General features: G+C 39.3%; 1 protein-coding gene across 4 annotated transcripts in view; it reads right to left on the bottom strand.

Annotated features, from left to right (window-relative positions):
- Positions 1–23,460, bottom strand: part of PLA2R1 (phospholipase A2 receptor 1) — a 125,886-nt gene that overhangs the window by 53,136 nt on the left and 49,290 nt on the right. For all 4 annotated transcript variants that reach the window (XR_011387004.1, XR_011387005.1, XM_051847968.2 and 1 more), the window contains 2 exon segments: positions 21,052–21,164; positions 8,505–8,674 (listed from right to left, as the gene is read on the bottom strand). Coding sequence is in view for 2 of the 4 variants with exons in the window: in XM_051847968.2 (XP_051703928.2) it covers positions 8,505–8,674; positions 21,052–21,164 (283 nt within the window). In the remaining 2 variants the exon portion in view is untranslated.

Raw genomic sequence — 23,460 nt, 5'->3', positions numbered from 1 at the left:
TCTAATCATTTTAAATGGGCTCAGCTGGGCAAGCCTCCACCTTCTACTTCCCTGACCAAATACCTAAACACAAACCAACCAATCTAACCTACCTGCAGCATCAAGGTAGAAGGCTACTGTACTGGGCCCTCAGTGTTTCTATACAATCATTTTACGTCAGTCTCTGATTATTTCCCCATTCCCTGCAATAGCCCTCTCACATCTGCACCTCTCGAGACATCCACCCTCTCTACCCCCGTCTTCCTCCTCCTCCTCTCCTTTTCCACAGGCAGGGAAGGTGAGCTTTCCCTGGAACTGTGCCAGGCATTGTAGACAGTCTTTTCCTTATTTAACAGCAAAGGCTCTTCAAGGGCGGGTATTAGTATCTGTATTTTGCAGATGGTTTGATTGAGGCGTGGAGGTTTGGTAACTTGCCAAAGGCCACACAGTTAGTAAGGACTTGGTTCAGGATTTGGAATCAGATCTATAATTCGATTGTGAGATGACAGCAAGGTCCAGAATGGTGGCCACTCAATAAAAAACCCGCTGAATGAATGAATGAACTCCCCTCAAATGAGGCTTCCTCTTTTCCATGGAGCATTCTCATTCCCTTGGTCACATCTCTTGCTCTCACGTGGCTACAGAGTTTCCTTAAAGATCTACTATCTTGTTTTTATCTTGTATGACAGTTATTTACATGACTATGAAAAGATATAGAAGTGTCCAAGGGAGTCTCAGAAATAAGATTGTGTTTGTCCCCATTTACGTGCTGGTTCATTTCAGAACTCTAATGAGCCTTCAAATGGACTGGTCTGTCTAGTTGCGTCTGCTGACTGTAAAGGTTTCTACTCCTCAGTATATGTAGGATGTTTCCAAGAAAACAAATCTGGATGAGTGTTTGCTTTAGTGGTTAAGATGCCAATGTCTCCCATCTGAGTGCCTGGGTTCAATACTTGTCTCTGCCTCCTGACTCCAGTTGCCTACTAATGCAGGTCCTTCAGGGGGCAGTGATGACCAAAGTAGTTGGGAACCTACCAGTCATTTGGGAGACTTAGACTGAGTTCCCAGCTTCAGAACTGGATGTTGTGGGTGTATGGGGAGTGAACTAACAGGTGAGAGTTTTCGATCTCTATCTCTTTATCCCTATCTCTAACTAAATCCCTGTCTCTGTCTCTGTCTCTAGCTCCATCTCTATTACTATCTGTCCCTGCCTGAATCTCTCTCTGTCCTTGCCTTCAAATAAAAAAAAAAAATTTAAAAATAGAAAACAAATCTGACTTGCTCTAGTGGAATCCAATTTTTCTTACCACTGGCAGGTTTCCACTGACTTGGAACATCTGGGGCAAACGTGCCCTGGATTCATCCCACAGGAGTGAAGCTAACATCTTCTGCAAGCGGTATCTAGAAGCAAAACTTTTGTCACAGAGTCTCTGTCAACAATGGCTGCAAACTAGAGATCTCACCTGTTTCTTTTTAGACACATATGGATCTCTAACGTAACTGGGAGCAGTGCTTTTGAATGTCTTTACACATTTGTACTCAACTATTTTCTTTCCTGAAAAACAGCTTCCATTTCTATCAAATCTTTCATCTAAGTACAAAGCACATTTTAGTTCCTATGTATGAGAAGCTAACTCATCCTGCTTCTCTTTAATCAACAGCAATGGTTAGCATGAATCAAAACCATTCTTGTTTCACCTGAAATTTTTACTTCTCTTAAAATACCAAGGGCCACAAGTCCCTTTGTTTTGTTTTTTTTTTTTTTTGTTTGTTTGTTTTTTTAATTGAAATAGTGGAATTCTCTGGTGTTTGGAGAACAGAGACTTTTGGCATGAAAGAAGGGACATACAGAAAAAATGTTAAGTAAAAAACTCCTAGGTGTAAATTCAGATTGAAAGTATTTCATCTTATACACACATATACACACACACACAAACTTTCTGGATCTGTCCACTGAAATAGCCTAGAAACAAACAAACAAACAAACAATGAGCACCAAATGCCCAGATTGTGATCCCGAACTAACACCACTTCCCATCAAAGGAACCTGGGTTCCTCAATGAGACACAAGGTTCTACATCTGGAGCAAAACTTCACATTTTGCTTTTCTGGACAGCAAGGGCACTGACAAGCGCTACTCCTGTCATCAGCAGGACTCAGGAAGCCGCCCCAGAAGAGATGCCCATCACGAAGATGGGGCAATTTTAGTATGAACAGAGTAATGGCAGTGGGTTAAAACCTATGAAACATGTTTGAAATGCTTACTTCCTAAAAAATGCTAAACAAAAGCCCTAATTTGTTGCAGTTGGAGAAATGAAATGAGGGAGCAATAATTTTGAAGACTAGTAAAGGGAAAGAATTCAGAATTTATTTTGTTTTCCCTATAAAACCCATACCACAGGGAAACCAAACACTAATTGAGGGAAATTGCTTTTTTATAGAAATATAAATGAAGCTATATAGCTCTAAATGAAGGAACTCCAAGCGCATCAATGGATCAAGGCATTGATCATCAAAGGCTGCTAAAAATACAAAATAGAGAAAAACAAACATATGTGCCTCCAGACAGAACACAAAGTTACCTAACAAATCTGCTTCTAAAAACCTTAAAATCTGAATTCTGATCAGGCTGCTTATTCTTTTTTTTAATAAAAATATCAACTTTGTGGAAAATAAATAGCATAGAGTAACATATTAAACAACATGATGAGGATACAATCAACAAAACCACCTATAGGAAAATTTATAGCACAATCAATCAATTTTTATTAACAATTACATTTTAGGAAAATAAAAAAGATGGGGCAGGGTCCAGAAAACATAAGGATTGAAATGGAGCTTCAGTAGGTCTCTCAACAAACTGCAATAAGGGAACCTCATCTGGGTCTTGGTTAAAAAAAAAAAAAAAAAGGTTGTGGCCGGCGCCGCGGCTCACTAGGCCTTGCGGCACCGGCACACCGGGTTCTAGTCCCAGTCGGGGCCCCGGATTCTGTCCCGGTTGCCCCTCTTCCAGGCCAGCTCTCTGCTGTGGCCAGGGAGTGCAGTGGAGGATGGCCCAAGTGCTTGGGCCCTGCACCCCATGGGAGACCAGGAGAAGCACCTGGCTCCTGCCATCAGATCAGCACGGTGCGCTGGCGCCGGCCGCGGCGGCCATTGGAGGGTGAACCAACAGAAAAGGAAGACCTTTCTCTCTGTCTCTCTCTCTCACTGTCCACTCTGCCTGTCAAAGGAAAAAAAAAAGGTTGCAAAATATAAAATATTTACAAGTCACTGAGAAATCTGAGCATTAGCTAAAGATTTGAAGTTACAGATTTGTAATTAGTTTTGGATGTGACAATTATATTGATTTTTTAAAGTCTACTTAAAAAGTAATACTGAAATATTTGTGGATGAAAGAATATGCTGTTTGGGATTTTCTGTGAAAAAAATATGGGGAGAGGGCAGGAGTATAGGTCAAATAAGATTGCCATGGACTGAAAGTTGCTGGTGTGTGATGAAGGACGCACAGTGCTCCGTTATGCTATCTGATGAACATAATGCAACGTTGAAAAAGGTGGCAGAACTGTGATTGCACCACAAGCTGAATATTTTGCTACGATGACATAAGGACAGGTGACATAAGGAGGCTTCCTGTTCAGTGGACAATTCACACAGTCTATGCTAGATTAAGATTCTGACATAGGGCCCCCGCTAATGGATTCTTCTGAGACAGGCAGGGAGGAAAATGTGATTTAGGGTGGTGCTTCTGCAGGCTGCATTTTAAAAGAAAAAGGGAAACACGGGAGCTTTTATATTGCTATTTTCTTCAAAAAAAGATTTACATTTTCATCTTATTCAGAGACAATTTACTCAGTGTCAATCAGCATGAGCAGCCAAACTGAGCATCATGGCATTATTTTTGCTTCAGGGAAAAGAGAAAAAGAGTAGTGCCACTCAAATAAATTACAGCTGAAACTTATGAATGACAAGGAGCTCTGCTTCAATTCCAGATTTCAGACCTCCAAATATGCCCCAAGGAAGTTAACATTAAAATCCGAGGATTTTGTCTATTCAAAATGTGTTAATTTATTTTGACAGGTATAGACATTCCTAACCAAATTCCAGAGTATATAGAAATAATACCTGAGCTTTTATTTTTATGCAATATAGTGTGACATGGAGCTTTCCTACACTGTGCGTTTTAATAATATTCATAGATTTGTAGAACAAGGAGACTGTTCTCTTGAGTGAATTGTGCTGTCACTTGTTTAGAGCTATGGAAAGTCATTGGTTTCTTAACAGAGTTCTTAAACTGATGCTGATAGATAGGAAATTGAATTTGTCTTGGTTTCACTTTGCATGCATCTTTAACAAGTGTAACTTTTTAAACTGCAAAGTACAGAGTTTCTAATACCTCCCTCTGCCCCCAATCTCCTCCCTGTACAGTGGTGCATTTGTTAAAACTGACAAACTTACATCGACAGACCACAATGGTCCAAAGTCTTTCTCATCCCATCCATCTTTCCTGTCATTCATTTCACATATACAAAAGCAAATATATATGTATTTATATTTATGGATATATTATTTATTATGATTTTGAACATACTATTATGTTAGATAACTTTTCTTTTGTTTTATTTTCTTTTCTTTTCTTTTTTTCTTTTTTTTGACAGAGAGAGGGAGAGCAGAAAGGTCTTCCTTCCATTGGTTTACCCCCCAAATGGCTGCTACAGTCGGAGCTATGCCGATCCGAAGCCAGGAGCCAGGTGCTTCCTCCTGGTCTCCCACACGGGTGCAGGGGCCCAAGCACTTAGGCCATCCTCCACTGCCCTCCCGGGCCACAGCAGAGAGCTGGACTGGAAGAGGAGCAACCGGGACTAGAACCTGGCACCCATATGGGATGCTGGCGCCGCAGGTGGAGGATTAACCAAGTGAGCCATGGCACCGGCCCCTTTAGATAACCTTTTTAAAAAAATTTATTTATTTATTTATTCGAAAGTCAGAGTTACACAGAGAGAGGAGAGACAGACAAAGAGAGAGAGGTCTTCCATCTGATGGTTCACTCCCCAATTGGCTGCAATGGCCGGAGCTGTGCAGATCTGAAGCCAGGAGCCAGGAGCTTCCTCCATGTCTCCCACACGGGCGCAGGGGCCCAAGGACTTGGGCCATCTTCTACTGCTTTTCCAGGCCATAGCAGAGAGCTGGATCGGAAGAAGAGCAGCCGGGTCTCGAACCGGCGCCCATATGGGATGCTGGAGCTTCAGGCCAGGGCATTAACCCACTGTGCCACAGCACCAGCCCCTTAGATAACTTAAGAATAAGAAAAATGGAAGATTTATTTTACTGTCACATATTTGTCCTCTGATGCTCTTCCTTTATGTCGCCATCAGTTTCTCTGTCATGTCCCTTCTCTCTGAAGAACCTCCTGTAACATTTCTCATAAGACAGATCTGTCGGCAACAAATTCCCTCAATTTTTGTTCGTCTGATAAAACCTTCATTTCCCCTCTACTTTTCAAGGATAATATCACAGAGTGTAGAATTCTCAGTTGCAATGCTCTCCTCTCAGTACTTTGTATATTTCACACCACTTCTTCAGGCTTGCAGGGTTTCTGAGAGCTGAGGTGTCATTCCCATTTCTCTTCTCCTTGTATTTCCATTACGACTTCTCTGTGTGTCAGAGTTCTTGGATTTTCCATTCTGTGCTTTCAGCCCTTGTTTTCTTTGCTGTTCGGTTTGGGAAGTTTCTCTTTCCATATCCTCAGGCGCAGAGGTTCTTTCCTCAGTTGTGCCCACGCCACTCCGAGGCCCAGCAAAAGCATTCTTCCTTTTGGCTATTGTGTCTTTGATCTCCAGCATGTCCTTTAGATTTTTAACAGAAAGTCCATGTTTCTGCTATGGTAGCCTTCTGTTTGTGCAGATTGGCTACTGTTTTCATTAAGCCTCTGAAAACATTAATCATAATTTTTAAAAAGTGCTTGCCTGATAATTCCAACACTCCCGCCATATCTAACTCTGGCTCTGATGCTTGTTCAGTCTCTTCAAACTGCATGTTAGCCATTTAGCATGCCCTGGAGTATTTCTGTTGGAAAGCGGACATGAGGGGCAGCTGTTTGGTGCAGTATGTAAGTCAATGCTTGAGGTGCCTGCACCCTGTTTCAGAGTGCCTGGGTTTAAGACCTGGCTCCTTTCTCCATTCACTTCCTGCTCACGTGCACCAAAGGAGGCTGTGGGTGATGACTCAAGTAGATGGATCCCTGCCACCCTCTAGGAGACCCATATTGAGTTCCCAGCTCGTAGCTTTGTCCTGGCCTAGTCCCGACTATCGCAGGCATTTGGGGGAGTGAACCAGTGGGTGGAAGACCTCTTTGTCCTTCTATCTCTTAGTCTCCTTCTGTCTCTGTTTGTGTGCATTTCAAAAAAAGAAAGCAAGCACAGGGTATGTCATGCATCCTAGAAGGTATATAGGTGAGGAATCCCACTGGCCTAACAATGACATTCATGGTTGCTTTAGACAAAAGGCAAATACTCTCTCTTCACAGTAAGAAGAGATAGATATGGAGAGATTAAGTAACCTCTCTAAAGTCACACAGCTGAGATTTGAATTTGAATCTGACTTGATAGTCATTAAGTGCTCAATGCATGTGTCCTGCAGTGTGCTCTCCTACCTCCTAGCATCATCCTATTTCACAGCCACAACGAGGAGCAGTTCTCATCCTAATATTTTCCTGATCCAAATCCTTCAATGGAATCCCACACCTGGAGAGTAAGTGGGAACTCTTTAGCTTGTATTATTAACTGTGATTTCAATACACTTCTTTCTCCTTATCTTTTGTAATTCCTTCCTATATATCCTCCTTTCTGGTTACACAGAACTACTAAGTTCCTTAAAGCTAATCAATGTTTCCTTTACTACATATATTCACTCATGCTTAGAAAGTTCTTTTTAGTTCTTTGTCCTTCATATCCTACCATATTTCAAATCCTAAGTAAAATGTCACTTTCTCCTTGGACTTTTTTTTAAACTCCAATGGAAATTGATATTCTTTTAACTGTCAGAATACTGGTTTGGGGGCTGGTACTGTGGCATCGCTGCCTGCAACACCAGCATCCCAAATGGACAGCAGTTCAATTCCTGGCTGCTCCACTTCCAATCCAGCTACCTGCTAATGTGCCAAGGCAAAGCAGTGGAAGATGGCCAAGCCCATGGGCCCTTGTCCCCACTGGGAGACCTGGATTAAGCTCCTGGCTCCTGGCTTTAGCCTGACCCAGCCCTGGCTGTTGTGGCAATTTGGGGAATGAACCAACAGATGGAAGATTCATATTTCTCCCTCTCCCCCCAATTCCTTCCTCCTTCCCTCTCTGTAACTCTGCCTTTCAAATAAAAGAAATGGCTTAAAAAAAAACTGGTTTTGTACTTCTGATATCACTTATCTATTGCTATGACTTGGTTGTATGTAGTCCTCCAAAACTCCTATATTGGAACCTAATACCAAATGCGATCCTATTAGGAGGTGGGGTGTTTTGAGAAGTTACTAAGTCGTGGGTGCGTGTGATTTGTGCTCTTAGAGAGGAGGCTGGAGGAGAGCACTGCTCCCATTTTGCCCTTTCACTCTGCTCCGGGAAGATGCAGCAGGGCGGCACGCACCGGACACCCAGTCTGACAGAGCCTTCGTCCTGGGATGTCCAGCCCCCAGAGCTGGGAGAAATCATTTCCACTGTTTATGAGTTACTCAGCCTATGACTTTATTTTCAGAAGGTAATAAAATTTCCACAAATCACTGAGAAAACTGAAGGTGTCCAAAATAAACACAGAAAGTGAGAAAATTTTGCAAACAGGTGACTGAGGTGAAAAGCAAAACAAAACCACAAACAAATGTAAAGTGAAAATATGAAAAATTTCTCAAATTACTAAACATACCTATGAATTAAAATAATAATAAAACATGTCTTATCTGGTAAAAAGGCAAAAGATTGTCATATTCAGTATTGACCAAAACATGGGAAAACTGGCCCTCTCAGATTTTGCTAGATGAGGATGTAAACTGATAACGCTTTAGTGGTATTTCCACATTTAGGCCACAGTGCTCCCTCCTACGTACCTGCAAATACAGTTAGATACAGGTAATAACTTCTAGTGCTCCCAGCACAGAGGGTCACTAAAATTCACGATAGTGTATTATATCCTGCATAAAGAACTGGAAGAGAGGAGCTGGCAGGTTCCAAACACAAACAAAAGATAAGGACATGGAAATGCATGTTGCCTGGTTTTATTAGTTTACAGTGCATACATGTGTTGAACTATCACACTGTATCCCAAGAAATGTGCAAGTATTACATGCTAATCAAGAAAAATTTTAAGAAAATGAGTAGCCATAAGTTAACTCTCTAAGACCCCATGATGATCATTTTAGTTAATTTAGGCATAAAGAAAACATTAAGGAAGAGTCAAAAGAGGTGGGACAAGGGCTAGAAGAAATTTGGGGTACAGAGAAATGGAAGTACGAGGTGCACGGGGGCAGCCTCATGGTCCACCCTACTCACGGGGTTGATGTGCATTCCAGTGTGTGTACTGCACCGGCTCAGACTTCTGCCCCGCTGTCTTCCACGTGTATTCTCCTGTGTCATTTTGATCCTGAAGGGCTATCCAAAAATAACTGTCTTTCATGTTCACCACACTGCTGATCAAACTGGTAATAAAAGCCTGTTCAAACCTTAGAAAGGGAAAAAGGAAAGGATTATGTGAAATTTCTGGGCAATAAAAAGTGCCATTAAAACATAATGAAGTGCACAGACTGGCACCAAGATTAGCATTTCTCATTAATTCTTTAAAACGCTGAGCAAAAATACCCAAAGACCCTGGTCATTACTAATAAATGCCAAATGCCTGTGAAATTCCCATAAATACATTAGTGAGGAGAATTTGACTCAAATAGACACACTTAATTTTTTCAAGGAATAGAGGCCAGTTCCAGTTTCAGAGTGTAGGTGACAAAGTCCACACAGCTAGCAAAACATTTCTTAGAGTAGGATGATTGGAATCAGGCCACACACCACACACTTTCCAGAATACACATAGGGTTGAATGGGCCAGAGCTGGAATAGGGATATTATGCTTTTCTGAATGAGCTTTGACCAAGGAAGAGTTCACAGGTACCCAACCACCACCCTTGCCTGGTGAGAAAGAAACGGGGACTAGAGTAGCAACTTTGTGTCTCCCAAATGATTTTGTTCACAGGTACATGGAATCTTTGGCTTATTCAGCTGTGTTCAAATCTGCTTCTCACTGAAGATAAAGTTAAACCCTAGGAACTACCCAAGGTGGGGTGCCCACCAGTACTCACCCCCAAACAGCTGACTCAATTAGTGGTCAGTGTTTGGTGACCTTCCCAACAAGAATGCAGCAAAAGCAGAATCCAGAAAACTTGTGTTTCCATATGCACTACTACTAAGAGAAACCCAAGTATTAAATTTTAACTAGTGCTGAACTTTTAAGCTAAATGTGAAGCTATCTTGAGAAATCAGTTCTCAAAATATATGAAATTAGAAACATGCATTTAACCAGTGGTGACTTTTGGTCAGACTTGCTGAGTTAGTGGGAAAGGAAAAGCCTGATTAAATTACCCAGGAAAACAAAAGGAGAAAGCAAGTCAGACTTTTAAAGCCTACTCCTGGGTTTGTTTGTTATTATCATCTTTCCCTAACTTGCTATGGGAAGCCAAAGCAATGGGGTCATTCCAGAATAGAGGAGTCTCCAAGGAAATATTGGAGGAAAAGAGAAAAAATACAAAGAAATAAAATGTTTGGTTGCTTTCTGGATATCAGTGGCAACATTTAATGTTCTTAGGCATCCAACGTGCTCATCTTTCCAGTGCATAGAACTTTTCATAATGCTTTAGTAAATATTGTCTCCAGATAAATGATCTATGCAGTATACAGTTGAAATGAGAAACATTTTTTTAACCAGATTGCACTGGCAAAACCTTATGTAAATGTATTTTCCAAGCAAGGTAGACGAGTAGTAACTGAATTGCCTAGATGCCGTTTTTGTGTACTTCTGTTGGTTTGTTCTCTCATAATGTGCTGTTTGCTTTCCTGATCCCCTCTACGGCAGAGTGGCACGGCTGGTGCCTGAAATTACTGTGGTGTAAGCCAGCGAAGCATTGAACCACAGGTGCTACGGTCAGGACCAGTACTCACTGTGCTAAGCCAGTTCTTCCATTACCTTTTATTATGGCATTTATTGGGTAGGGCTGGGAAATGACACTGTTTGTGAACTTAGCCTTGGGTATTATTATTCATAACAGTACCTTGCTTGTGCCTCTTGTTGGTTGCACATTTTTTTGAGTCCACTGAGATTTCTATTTTATCTCCATTTGTTCTTGCTTAAAACAAAGGAAACTTTCTGGTTTTTTGATTTGCAAGTATACCTCTTAAGTAGTTGCATATAATACTCATACATTAAATCCTAAACTCTGATATCAAAACAGGACTCTATTTCTGTTGTTCCAGTTTAGAGGATGGCACCTGTTAGTAAGGAAGTTTAGCAAATGTATCTTTCTTCTAAACAACAGTCTCAGAAAATAAGTCTGGAAGTATGCATTCGGTGTAGTGGTGAAGATGCCGCTTGGGTTGCCCACATCCCATGGTAGAGTGCCTGGATTTGAGTCCCTGCTGTGCTGTTGATTCCAGCTTCCTGGTAATGTGCACCCTGGGAGGCTGGAAGTGAGGTAATGGCTCAAGTGGTTGGGGTTCCTGCCAGTCATGTAGGAGGTCCAGATGGAGTTCCTAACTCTTGGATTCAGACTGGCCCAGCCCTGGCTCTGTTGTGGGCATTGGAGGAGTAAAGCAGAATTTGGGAGACCTGTCTGTTGCTATGTTTCTTTGCCTTTCAAATGAGAAAAAAAAAATAGCAAGAAGAAAAATAAGTCTGGGTAATAGATGCAATTTCTTGCAGGTTTGCTTCCAATAGGTAAAGAAACAAGAGGATATTTCATATCTACTACTCATTGCTATTTGGTTTCAAACACTGAAAGTGTTATAAAAACTCTAACTTATGGTAATAGAGTAAATGACTTCCAAAGTCTTTTCTGGCTCTGTGTTTTAGGATTATTCATAAGAGAACATTTCAAAGTTTCACAATATTGGGTATTTTTGAATGATTTCACTGTGGTTGTTTAATTCAAATGTTATGATTTCAGGAAACAGAAATGACCTTGTATAAATATTTTATATTATTATTATAACCAGAATAGCATATTAATCTGTTATCCTAGCTTAGTAAAATAAGCATTACTTGTTTGTTTTTTAAAGAAAATATTTTGTTTATGTGCACCTACTTACAAAATCAGATTTTACAAGAAAATAATTCTTGGAATCAGAAAGAAATTAACTTTCTAATCAAGTCCTTTAAAAAGTTAAGAAATCTGGGGCTGGCGCTGTGAAGCAGTAGGTTAACCCTCTGCCTGCGGCACCAGCATCCCATATGGGCACTGGTTTTAGTCCCGGCTGCTCCTCTTCCAATCTAGCTCTCTGCTATGGCCTAGGGATAGCAGTAGATGGCCCACGTCCTTGGGCCCCTTAACCCACATGGGATACCCAGAGGAAGCTCCTGGCTCCTGGCTTCGGATTGGTGCTGCTCCAGCCTGCGGCCACTTGGGGAGTGAACCAATGGAAGGAGGACTTTCTGTCTCTCCTTCTCACTGTCTATAACTCTACCTCTCAAATAAGTAAATAAAAATCTTAAAAAAAAGTTAAGAAATCAAAATGCATTTTAATGTAAATTTTAAATTTTAATTTAAAAATGCAACTTACAGTAATATATAGCTTAAGCATGTATTGACAATTTTTTATTTCAGAATAAACATTTTACATATCAAAATGCACACTTAAAAAGATATTATTTTCTACTTAATGTTTAAGTTAACATGTGTTGGTTTAAAAAAAAATGATTTAGCTAGAGACATGTTATTAAAAAAAGATGTTTCTTGTCTGTGAACAACACAGTACTTAACAGACTATACTATAATGACTGTGCTTGTATTACCTCAAATAAAACAAAGGACTCAAAGAGTAATACATTGGAAGCAGTTTTGCTTAAGAACAATTTTGATGAAAAAATACTGGACATTCTTAAATATAATGAGGAGGCTGGAGATTCTGTTAGGAAGGCTCAGCTTTTATCTGAGTAACTGCACTGGATTTTTCCCAAAAAAGGATTGTTAACATTTTTGGTGCTATTTTCTTTTTGTTAATTTTTAAAATAACATGCTTTCAGTTTATTTTGTATTCATAAGATTAACCCTGCACTTAGTAAAGAATTTAACAAATAGTAAGAAGAAAAAAAAAAAAAAAACAAAACACTGTTCCTCAACAGTAGAGACAAGAGCTATCAACAATAATCAGTTTTCAGAATGGCCTTTTTGCTTATATAATAACTGACTTAGTTGCTCAACTAATATAAAAATGATTAATTTCTTTATCCAAAGAAATACACACACACATAAGTAGATCTTCTTCCATCTACTAGTTCACTCCCCAGATGCCTACAACAGCTATGGCTGAGCCAGGCTGAATCCAGGAGCCAGGAGTTCAATCTGGGTCACCCATGTGAGGGGCAGGACCCCGGTGCTTCAGCCTTCACCTGCTACCTCCCAGAATGTGCACTGTCAGGAAGCTGTATTCAGAAGCTGAGCCAGGACTCAAACCCAGGTTCTCTGCTATGGAATATCTTTCCACTAAATAAAGAATGGAAATAAAATATCAGTAGTTTTTAAAAGGGGAAACATACATAATGATCATTAATGGCACACATTTCTGGTGAAATTCCTCAGAAATGTTAATTTTTTGGATTTTTTTTCTTACAAAAGATTATAAAAGAAATACAGACTTAGAAAATATACTTAATATAAACACAATAAAATAAACCTAGAAGAGCAAATTCCAAAATCTGAATGGCAGTTTCCTTTGGGAGAGGAAGGGGATTAACTGAGAGTGGAAGGGAGAAGGGCCAAGGGGCCACTTTCATTTTATTAGAATATTTTCTTCCAATTTACATATATTTGAAACAGTGAGAATTTTTATCTTATTGTATAATATTAAAGAGGATAAAACGTGTTTAAAAAAACCAGTTAACTGCCTTAGACACACACACGCGTGCACACACACACACACACACCCTGTGTCAAACCAACAAATGAATTCAGCTAAGCTACAGGATACAAAGTCAACGCAGGAAAATCAGCAATATTTCTATACTTTAAAAATGAACCATCCACCTGGGTGCTTGGGCCCCTGCACCAGCATGGGAGACCACGAGGAAACACCTGGCTCCTGGCTTCGTATGGCGCAGCGTGGGTCGTGGAGGCTGTTTGCAGGGTGAACCAACGAAGGGAAGACCTTTCTCTCTGTCTCTCTCTCTCTCTCACTGTCTAACTCTGCCTGTCAAATTAAAAAAATTGAACCATCCAAAAAGGAAATATATATATATATTAATAAAAAAATTCAATAGCATCAGATAGAATGAAACACTTAGGTTAAGGAGGTGAAAGACCTACACACTAAAAACTGCAAAATGCTGATGGAAGAAATGAAAAAGCACACAAATAAAGGGCAAGAAGTCCTATGGTTATGGCTTGGAAGATTTAATACTGGTAAGATGTCCATACTACTCAAAATGGTCAACATATTCCATGCAATACCTATCAAATCCCAATGATATTTTTTGCAAAAAAAATAGAAAAACTTGCTCTAAAATGCATGCAATGCATACAGAATTTCAGGGGAATATGAGTATCTAAAACAATTGTGAAAAGGAAGAACAAAGTTGAGGATCTAATATTTCTTGGTTTCAAAACTTGCCAAAAAGCTACAGTAATAAAAGCAATGTGGTACCAGGAGAAAGATGAACATATAGACCAATGGAATACAACACAGCTTAGAAATAAACCTTTTCATATGGCCAAATGATTTCCAACAAAGATACCAAGACCATTAAATGGGGAAAGGACAGTTTTCAACAAATGGTGTTGGGAAAACTAGATATCCATTTGTAAAAGTAGTGAAATTGGACTCTTTTCTTGTACCATGTATAAAAATGAACTCAAAGTAGATTAAAGATCTAAACATAACATCTAAAAGTATAAAACTCTTAGAAGAAAACATAGGGGAAAATCTTCATGACATTGGATTTGGCAATGATTTAATATATATGGCACTAAAAGCATAGGCAAGAAAATAAAACTAAATGTGAATTAAAAAGTCAGTCTGAACTTAGAGTAGGGATTAGTAGAGGTTGAGAGGGTGAAGTGGAGATGGGATAACATGAACCAAAATACTGCCGGATTGAAGCAGTGGGTTCTGGTGTTCCACATCATAGTGGGCTGACTATAGTTCACAATAATTTATTACACACTGTTAAAGAACTAGAAAAGAGGAGCCAGTAGGGTCCAAACATAAAGAAAGATAAGAAAATGAAAAGGTTAACTGTTTGAATTGACCAGTTTATATTGTCTATATGTGTTGAAATACTCTACTATAATAAAAGTGTACAACATTACATGTTAATAAAAATTTAAAACAATACCATTAGATGGAAGGAATAATTTCTAGTGCTTTACAGCATAGTGGGAGCACATTTTATATTGTATGACAAACTAGAAGATAGGGATCCAAACAGAAAATAACAATAAAGAAATGGAAATGCTAATTTCCCTGATTGACCACTGTGTTGTATATATGTGTTGAAATATCAGACTTTACCTCATAAATATAAACAATGCTTATATGTTAATAAAAACTTCAAAACAGTCTTTGCACTGTTCAATAATTGAAAAAGTTTGGTTAATCCTGTAGACTAATTATAATCTGGGATATTTATAGCAAAGGGTCTAAGAAATGTCCAAGTTTGAAGCAAAGCTGCTTAATAATAAAAAAATGGATAAATCAGACTTAATCAAAATGAAAAACTTCTGTGCATCAAATGACACTATCAAAAAGGGGAAGCCAGGTGTGGTTCATTAGTTATGATAATTATATTACATTCATATGAGATGATAATAATAGGGGGAACTGCCTGTGGTTTGTAGCTTGTGATAAATATATCACACCACCATAAGATGTTAACAGTGGGGGAAGCAGGGTATGGGGTCTATTGGAACTCTTTGTACTGCTCCACAAATTTTGTTTTGTAAATTTAAAACTATTCTGAAATAAAAAGTAAAAAAGACTGTCAGTGGAATAAAAAGGCAACCCACAACCTAGAAGAAAATACTTGCAAATCATGTATCTGATAAGGGATTAATGTCCAGAATATATCCATGGTTATATTTATATAAATCTATGTTTATATAAACATATATATAAGTATGTGTGTATATATATATGTGTGTGTGTGTGTGTATATATATATATATAAATCCTGTAACTCAACAACAGCAAAAACAACCACCATAACTAGAAAATGGGCAAAGGACTTGAATCGACATTTATCTAAAGATACACAGATGGCCGATAAGCACGTGAAAAGATGCTCACCATCACTAATCATTAATGAAATGCAAAGCAAAAACCACAGCGAGATACTACCTCACACCTGGTAGGCCGATTCTTGTCAAAACAACAAGAAAATAAGTATTGGCCAGAATGTTGAGAAATCGAATCTTTGTGCACTGCTGGTAGGAATGTAAAATGGTGCAACCACTATGGAAGATAGTATGGTAGTTCCTCAAAACATTACAAATAGAATTATCATATGATCCCTCAATTTCACTTCTGGGCATATACCCAAAAGAACTGAAAGCAGGGACTCAACGGATACCCACACGCTCATGTTTGTAGCAGCAATACTCACAAAAGCCAAAAGGTGGAAGTACCCAAATGTCCATCTATGGATAAATAATTTTTTAAAAGTGGTGTATATGGACCATGGATTCTTAGTTTTAAAAAGAAAGGAAATTCTAGTATAGGCTTCATGGATAAATCTTGAAGACATTATGTAAAACAAACCATGCACTAAAAAGATAAATACTGCATGAATCCAATAATTGGAGGTATCCAGAGAGCCAAACTTTCTACAAAGTGGTAGTTGTTAGGGGATGAAGGGGTAGGGAGTGCAGGAAATAAGCTGTTATTGTTTTGCGGTTAATCTGCTATTGTTTTGCAATTTATCTGTTAATTAGTTTATATGTGCGGTAGGTACACAACAATGTAAAATCACTTAATGTCACTGTACACTATAATGATAAATTTTAAGTTGCAGATATTTTACCGTAATAAAAAAGATTAACTGCAAAAATGTTTTGAGGGATGTGGCAGTTGCAGGAAAATGGAACACCTGTACAATGCTTGAAGGAAAATGACATACATTTAAACCTAACATTTCTCACCACTTTTAGCAAAATGTACAACATGAAATATTATTTATATTATTTGGTGCTCAATATTCCATGGCTGACTGATTCAAGAATAAGATATACAGGCAGTTAGACAGTTATCCATGGTGACTCAGAAACTCAAGTTTTGTGTTCCTGCTCTGTCTGGAAACTAAGAGGCTAGGCCTGAAATAGTTTTGTAACATTTGGTACGCAAATAAATATCTGTTATTTAGCAGGAAGGGTCTGTTTTTCTTACCCTCTCTAATCTACAAAGTGTTAAAAGTCCTAGGCCAGGAGCAGTTGCCCAACAACAAAAGAAATAAGTAATCTGTAGCAGGTGGTTCTAATTGTGCCCATCAAACCTGTCACTCAGTTGTGCACAAGAGTGGAAAATCAATTAGCAACTACAAGCTTGGGTACTGAAGAGTGACAGGAGTGTCTGAGCTTAAACAGGAAATCGGTAATGGTAGAAAATGATTGTCAAGGCTGCTGGTGGACACTCCAGCATCTAAGGAGTCCTTCCACCTACTTCTGAACCTTCTTAGACAAAAGTTGCTGTGGTGGGAGGATGCTGTCCCATCACCCAGAGCAGGGCTCTTCCTTTCCCCTACTTCCAAGTCCTGTGTTGGAGTCACTATTTTGGATGTAGATATTGTGTGGGGAAGAAGAGGAGGCTTCAAAAAGTACATGGAAAATATGTGTTATTTAAAAAAAGTATGCATGGATTTAAAAAAATGTTTTTCACCAAAATAAATTTCCTTTTTAAAATCCACTTTTCCTCACATTCGTCTGTCAACTGACAAGGAGAGGGGACATGTCGCTGATCATGCTGAGTCCTGCCGGGGCTTGGGTTTGACCTGGCAGCTTGCCCCACAAGGCAACCTGGGCCCACTGAGGAGGCTGAGGTTGGGGTAAAAATAAACTTACCTGCACTATAACTCTGCTTTAGAATTGGCTCACACTTGAGTGTTGCCTATTGAATCCAGTTTATCAAAGAACAAATATAAATTACAGGTGACCCATGAACAATACAGAAGTAGAGGTGCGAGCCCCTGGGCCGTGGAACATCTGTGCATAATTTTGACTTCCAATAATAGCAATGGAGGTGGCTAAGAAATTATGGCAGTAGTACACTATGTGGTAAGGTTAATTTTATGAAATTATGATTTACCACTACATGTGTTTGTTAACATTTTTCTCAACTATAAATTATACTATGTATGGTGTGTGTGTATGTGTGTAAGTTCTGATCAATTTTAACCTTTTATAATAGATTTATATATTTATGATAGTAAATGATAACATAGGGTGTTATCTATATATAGCTTTTATGTTCATGACACGTTTCACTTATTTTTTTCAATATTTCTAGACCATGTGGATTGTGAGGTTTTTTCAAGTTGCCACAGATTTACCAAACCAAAAATTCACATGTAAGTGGGCCTGTGCAGTTCAAACTCATGCTGTTCAAAGTCAGCTCTATTCACAGTATAATCTTATATCAAGTTTTGGGGGAAATGAAATGGATTTTTCCCCACACTTTCTGTCATTTGTAGGATGTCCCTAAAGGGTTTGTAGAGCAACAAGCATTCGAACTCTTAACAGATTTCTTGTCTTTGCTTGGGCCACTTTAGCACCATGGGCTATCTTATAATGTTACTTTGTGTTTAGCCATTTACTGTGCTAGTCTGTCTGATAGGTGCAAGTAGACAGTGAGTTCAAGTCTAGGTGAGCTGGAACTCTTGTAGCCCTGTAGGGTAACCTTATTTCCTTTATGGTGGGCTTTATACACCCACCATCCCAGGATGCTCCTGTCACATCTGGGATCATGGCGCATGCTTCAATCCCACTCCAGTTGTTTATCTAATTGGGGTGCTACCTTATTCCTCATAAAAGGAGGTAGAAGGCAGGAGAGAATTATTTTTCCAATACAGAATGCACTCAGACATACCACTCTTGTTTTCTCTCTTTCTGCTGTGTACTGGTCTGGGAAATCTTATCCTACTCACCCAATCTCACTTACAGATACTGTTTCATTTTTTTTTTTCTTTCTCTCTCATTTATAGGAAACTCTTTGGTCCACTCATGTTGAATATTTCTGTGTAGGGTGGCCCCCCACACACATGAATGTGTGTTGATTCCCCTTCTGTTAAATAAATTGTGATCCTATTTGCACACTGTGCTAGTCTCCACTTAGTGTTTTTATATCTGTGGGAGACAAGAATCTGGATTAGAAATTAATATGTTCATTGCTTGCATCATATCCTCTTTACTTGTTTCCTTTGTCTTTGACTACCATGCTGCAAAAGATGCTGGACAATTACATCATGCCTTTGCCTTTTTAACTAGGGCATGCCAGTGTTTAATATGGTGGCTCTCAAAATAGACATTCAATAAATAATTTTCTAATAAACTCTTAACTATTAATTTTTGCATGGTCAGATGACATATGAAAAGCAATTAACAGTGTCATCTGTGTAATAGGTGCCCAAAGAATATATATTTAAAAAAGAATGACATAAAAAATAGGTGAAAGGATTATTTACTTCAGTGGGAAAATGTATTTAAGTTATAATTAATAAAAGAGTTTGACTAATCAGGTCCCTGTACTATCCAATGTTGACTCCCTGACTGGCAGACCCTTGAACCCAATATCCTCATGGAACCCTTTGGGTAGGTAGCCAAGTGAAGGCGTTAAAGGTTTCTTTCAGCCTGGTAACTAGACCTGGGAAGGTGAAGGGAAACACTCAAGACAACACTGAAATATACCGAAGGCAGTGTTTGGCTGTTTGGACTAGCAGTTAGGATGCTTGCGCCCCGATTGGGGTGCCTGGGCTCAATTCCTAGCTCTAACTCCTGACTCTAGCTTCCTAATGTAGATCCTGGGAAGCAGTGGGTGATGGCTCAAGAAGTCAGATCCTTGCCATCCACATGGGAGACCTGTACCAAGATCCTGACTCTCGGCTTTGGTGCTGGCCATTCCAGCAGCAGATGGGATCTCTCTCTCTCTCTCTCAAATAAATAAACATTTTAAAAAATGGTATGCTATTCTCTGAAAGGGGCAATTTAGTCTGTCAAATGCTATCCATCCATTCTTCTGTGTGTGTGTGTGTGTGTGTGTGTGTGTGTGTATACATCCTGTTCTTTTTGTTTTGTTTTGTTTTTGAGTAAAGGCTGGGATGGAAAGTAGGAAAATAAAAGATAACAGGAGAAAGAAAATACTGGTCACTTTTGTGGAGAGAACAAAGGACACATATTCTTTTACCAATTAGACTTAGGTGTGAAAAGTCTCTAAACAGAAACCATAGCACCGTTTGTCCTATTTCCTGGTATTCAGTAGACGTTTGGAAAATTTATTTATTTATTTATTTGAAGATGGGGAGAGAGATCTTTCACCTACTGGTTCACTCCCCAAATCCCAAATGCTTGAAACAACTATTAGTAGGCAGGCTGAAGCCAGGAGCCAGAAGTAGGGCAAGGACCCATATACATGAACCATCATCTGCTGCATTTTCAGGCACATTTGTTGAAGCTCTGTAGAATCACACAGGGGGCCGGTGCAGTGGTGTAGCAGGGTAAAGCCCTGGCCTGAAGTGCTGGCATCTCATATGGGTGTCGGTTCAAGTCCTGGCTGCTCCTCTTCTGATCCAGCTCTCTGCTGTGGCCTGGGAAAGCAGTAGAAGATGGCCCAAGTCCTTGGGTCCCTGCACCTGCATGGGAGACCCAGGGGAGGCTCCTGGCTCCTGGCTTTGGATCTGCGCAGCTCCGGCCATTGTGGCCATCTGGGGAGTGAACCAGTGGGTGGAGGACCTCTCTCTCTGTCTCTACCTCTCTCTGTAACTCTGTCTTTCAAATAAATAATAAATCTTAAAAAAAAAAAAAAAAAAGAATCACACAGGCAGAACTTGAACCAGAACTCTGATATGGGAAGTGGGAGTCCCGGGAGGTGGCTCAACCCTTTGTACCACAATCTCCGCCATCAGTAGACATTTGCAAAGGCAATGACCTAGGCAAAAAAGTGACTTGCTTTGCAAGTATAGTTTCTTGTGGGGCTGCTGAAGAGTTTCGTTCTCTTCAGTCTTCAGCATAGAAAAGTCAGTCTCCCCACCTCACTCTCTTTGCGGTCTTGGTAGTGACACAAGGTCACCTTTATCCCCATTACACTTCTGTGGCGTTTTGTAAATTGTAAGGATTGGGAGATGCACACAGGCTCTCTGCCACCTTCAGGAAGACACCAGTGTCTGGAGAAGTCTAAATCTAAACAAATTAGACCTAAGAGGCCGTGGTGAAGCCTTTGAACACCCTCAACATCTTAGTTATACTTCCTTTTCTGCTAAAAATACCCCTACAGAGCTTGAACACATTAAAGAATAATACTGAATTATTAAAAAACATACTTTCATTACAAGTACTACAAATATACAAGTAGTTAGAAGATAAAAATCTCAACATGATTGAATATTTCGACCAAGCTAGATAATTCAATTCTTATGCAAAGTAAAATATACCTTAAATTTTACTATTTGTCACTCAAAAATAAATTTTAGGAATAACATAGAATGGCTTAAGATAATCTGGACAACTACTTTAAATAATTTAATACTCTAATGTACAGCATGCTTTAGGTTTTGACAAGTTCTAATTATAGTCAGATTTCATCATTGTAAGAGTTCTCATATCAACGCACACTAACATTTCCATTAGAGACTTTTATGCACCTGTCTGCAATGGTCACGAGTGCGGGAGGACAGTAGTAGCCACTGGAAGCGTGGTCAAAGCTTCGAAGGACCGTGTCAATTTTGTAACAGAATCCACCATGTCTCTCCCACCCCTTGAAAAAAGGAAAAGGGAAATTAAAGTCACAGTGTAATCTAGTTAAATACCAAAGGACTTATTTTGAACATTCACATTTACCACTTACATAGCTTTCTCCTCCGAATCACTCAAAACTCTTCAAACTTTTGTCCTCATATCTTTATATTTATTCAACCTGATAATGCCCTTCATCAATTATTTTGAAACCTAGAAATTTTAATTAACTTTGAACCTTCAAATCAAATGAAAACAAAGGGGACTCACTTAAAATCAGTCTCTCTCTCCCCAGACTGTCAGAATTTCATACAAATCGCACCTGCAGGAGGGTAGAAGTTAAGAATGCTGGCCCTGGAGTCAAAAAGAAGGGGTCTGAAACCTGGTTGCAGCACCACGTGACCTTACTTAATCTTTGCAGGCTTTTTTTCTTTTCTGTCAAATGAGGACAATAATAGTATCCACAGGCTGCTATGAGAAACAAAGGGACAGAATGCAGTGGAGATTTTAAAATAGAGCTATGGACCGAGTCTGATCAAGAGGACTTGGAGATCTAAACAATGTTATATACTTTCTCAACTTTCTTTCTTATTGATTCTTTTATGTCATCCCACTGGAATTCCTTAGGGTTAGGGACTTAGATAAAATAATCAAATAGTGAATCAACTGGGTTTGGAACACAAGTCTGTTATAAACCAGGATGGTCTTCCAAATAGAGAACAGCCAATAGATAAAGTTATATATAGATACAGATATAGATGGCAAAGATTATTTCTAATTTTTAAAATCGATTTTTAAAATTTATATGAAAGGCTTAGAGAGAGAGAGACAGAGAGAGAGAGAGAGAGAACCATCTGCCGATTGACTCCTTAAATGCCTGCTAAAGCTAGGGCTGGGCCAGGCTGAAGCCAGGAGCCAGAAAGTCTGTGTGGGCCACCCATGTGAGTGGCAGGACCCAGGCACCTGAGCCATCATCTGCTGACTCCCAAGGTGCACATTAACAGGACACTGGAATCAGGAATTGAGTTGGGACTTGAACCCAGGCACTCTGACATGGGGTGTGGGCATTCCAAGTAGTGGTTTAACCACTGTGTCAAATACTCTCTCTGGAAGAGTATTTCTAAATGAACTGCCTGCCTTTTTAGAGAGGAAAAAAAAGAAAGCAAACTTTAGCACTCAGATTAAAATGAGAAACGTATAACTCTGTGGCTCAACTCTGGACAGAAAGAAAGGTGGCTCTATTCTCTCAAACCACACAGTATGAGAGACATGCACTCCTCAGTCTTTTGTATTTCAACTGAGTGGTTTTCATTCTTTTTCTTACACTTTCACAGAACCACATCACTTCTATCTATCCATTTTTACTCACGCACTGGCTTTCAAATGGTCTTCATTCACTGCCAGGTCAATCAATACTTGCTAGCTTTTGTTCTGGTAAAGTGATTTCTAGTATATTTCTTGGAAAAGGTCTCAGTCTCATAGTCAATTAAAGAAAACCTTAATCTAGAAATCAGCTAGTGTAGTTTAAATTGTATCACTAAATGAGATATAGCTCACAAGAGCTCCCTTATGCAGCTACCCAGGATCACTTGCCATTACTTCATTCCCCATCCACTCCATGCAAGTAACAGGAACCCCCAACAGTGACCCTCCTTGCCTCACCCTGGGACAAGGATAGGAAGATTAGATTGCTTTGTGCTTGTAAGAACAGGCAGAGAGAGGGGCTGACACTGTGACCTTTAAGATGTTCTTCCTTCATTAGTAGCTTAGAAAAACAAAGACTTTATTATAAAGCCATGTTCACACAATCAAACTGGCAAGAATAATTGATCATATTGGCTAACCCTTTGTACACTAGGTGCCACTTTGTTTTTCAGTGAAAGGGTAATGATAACAGTACTGAAGGAATTGCTCACAAAAGATGTGACTCAGTGGGAAAAAGAAATCACTTTTTTTTTTTTTGCCTTCAAATAATCGACTGGTATTGCACAAGTGGCTAAAAGAAAGAAAACTTTGGAGACCTTGTTCATTGACTCATGTACAATAAAATTAATGAGAATTTTCCTATAAAGCTAGAGAACTGGCTTTGAACTTAGAATCCATTACCATTAAACACTGGTAATGCTGGCCAGAACAGGGAGGCAGCAGACCAAAGTCTGAACAGAGCATTAGTTCCCTTTCTGTTGTGTAAGAAGTTAGTTCTTCTTTCAGCAAAAGTCAACCATGTTCCATGTTGAGTTGCCTTGAAAGCCACAATAAGACAAATTTCATGCCCCTCCTAGTATTTTTGATCAGGTAGAGAATTATATAACTAATTC

Source organism: Oryctolagus cuniculus, chromosome 3 (assembly GCF_964237555.1).
Source record: "Oryctolagus cuniculus chromosome 3, mOryCun1.1, whole genome shotgun sequence".
NCBI classification, from domain to species: Eukaryota; Metazoa; Chordata; class Mammalia; order Lagomorpha; family Leporidae; genus Oryctolagus; species Oryctolagus cuniculus.
The sequence above is the reverse complement of the archived record's forward strand: the minus strand, read 5'-3'. Positions and strand labels throughout refer to the sequence as shown.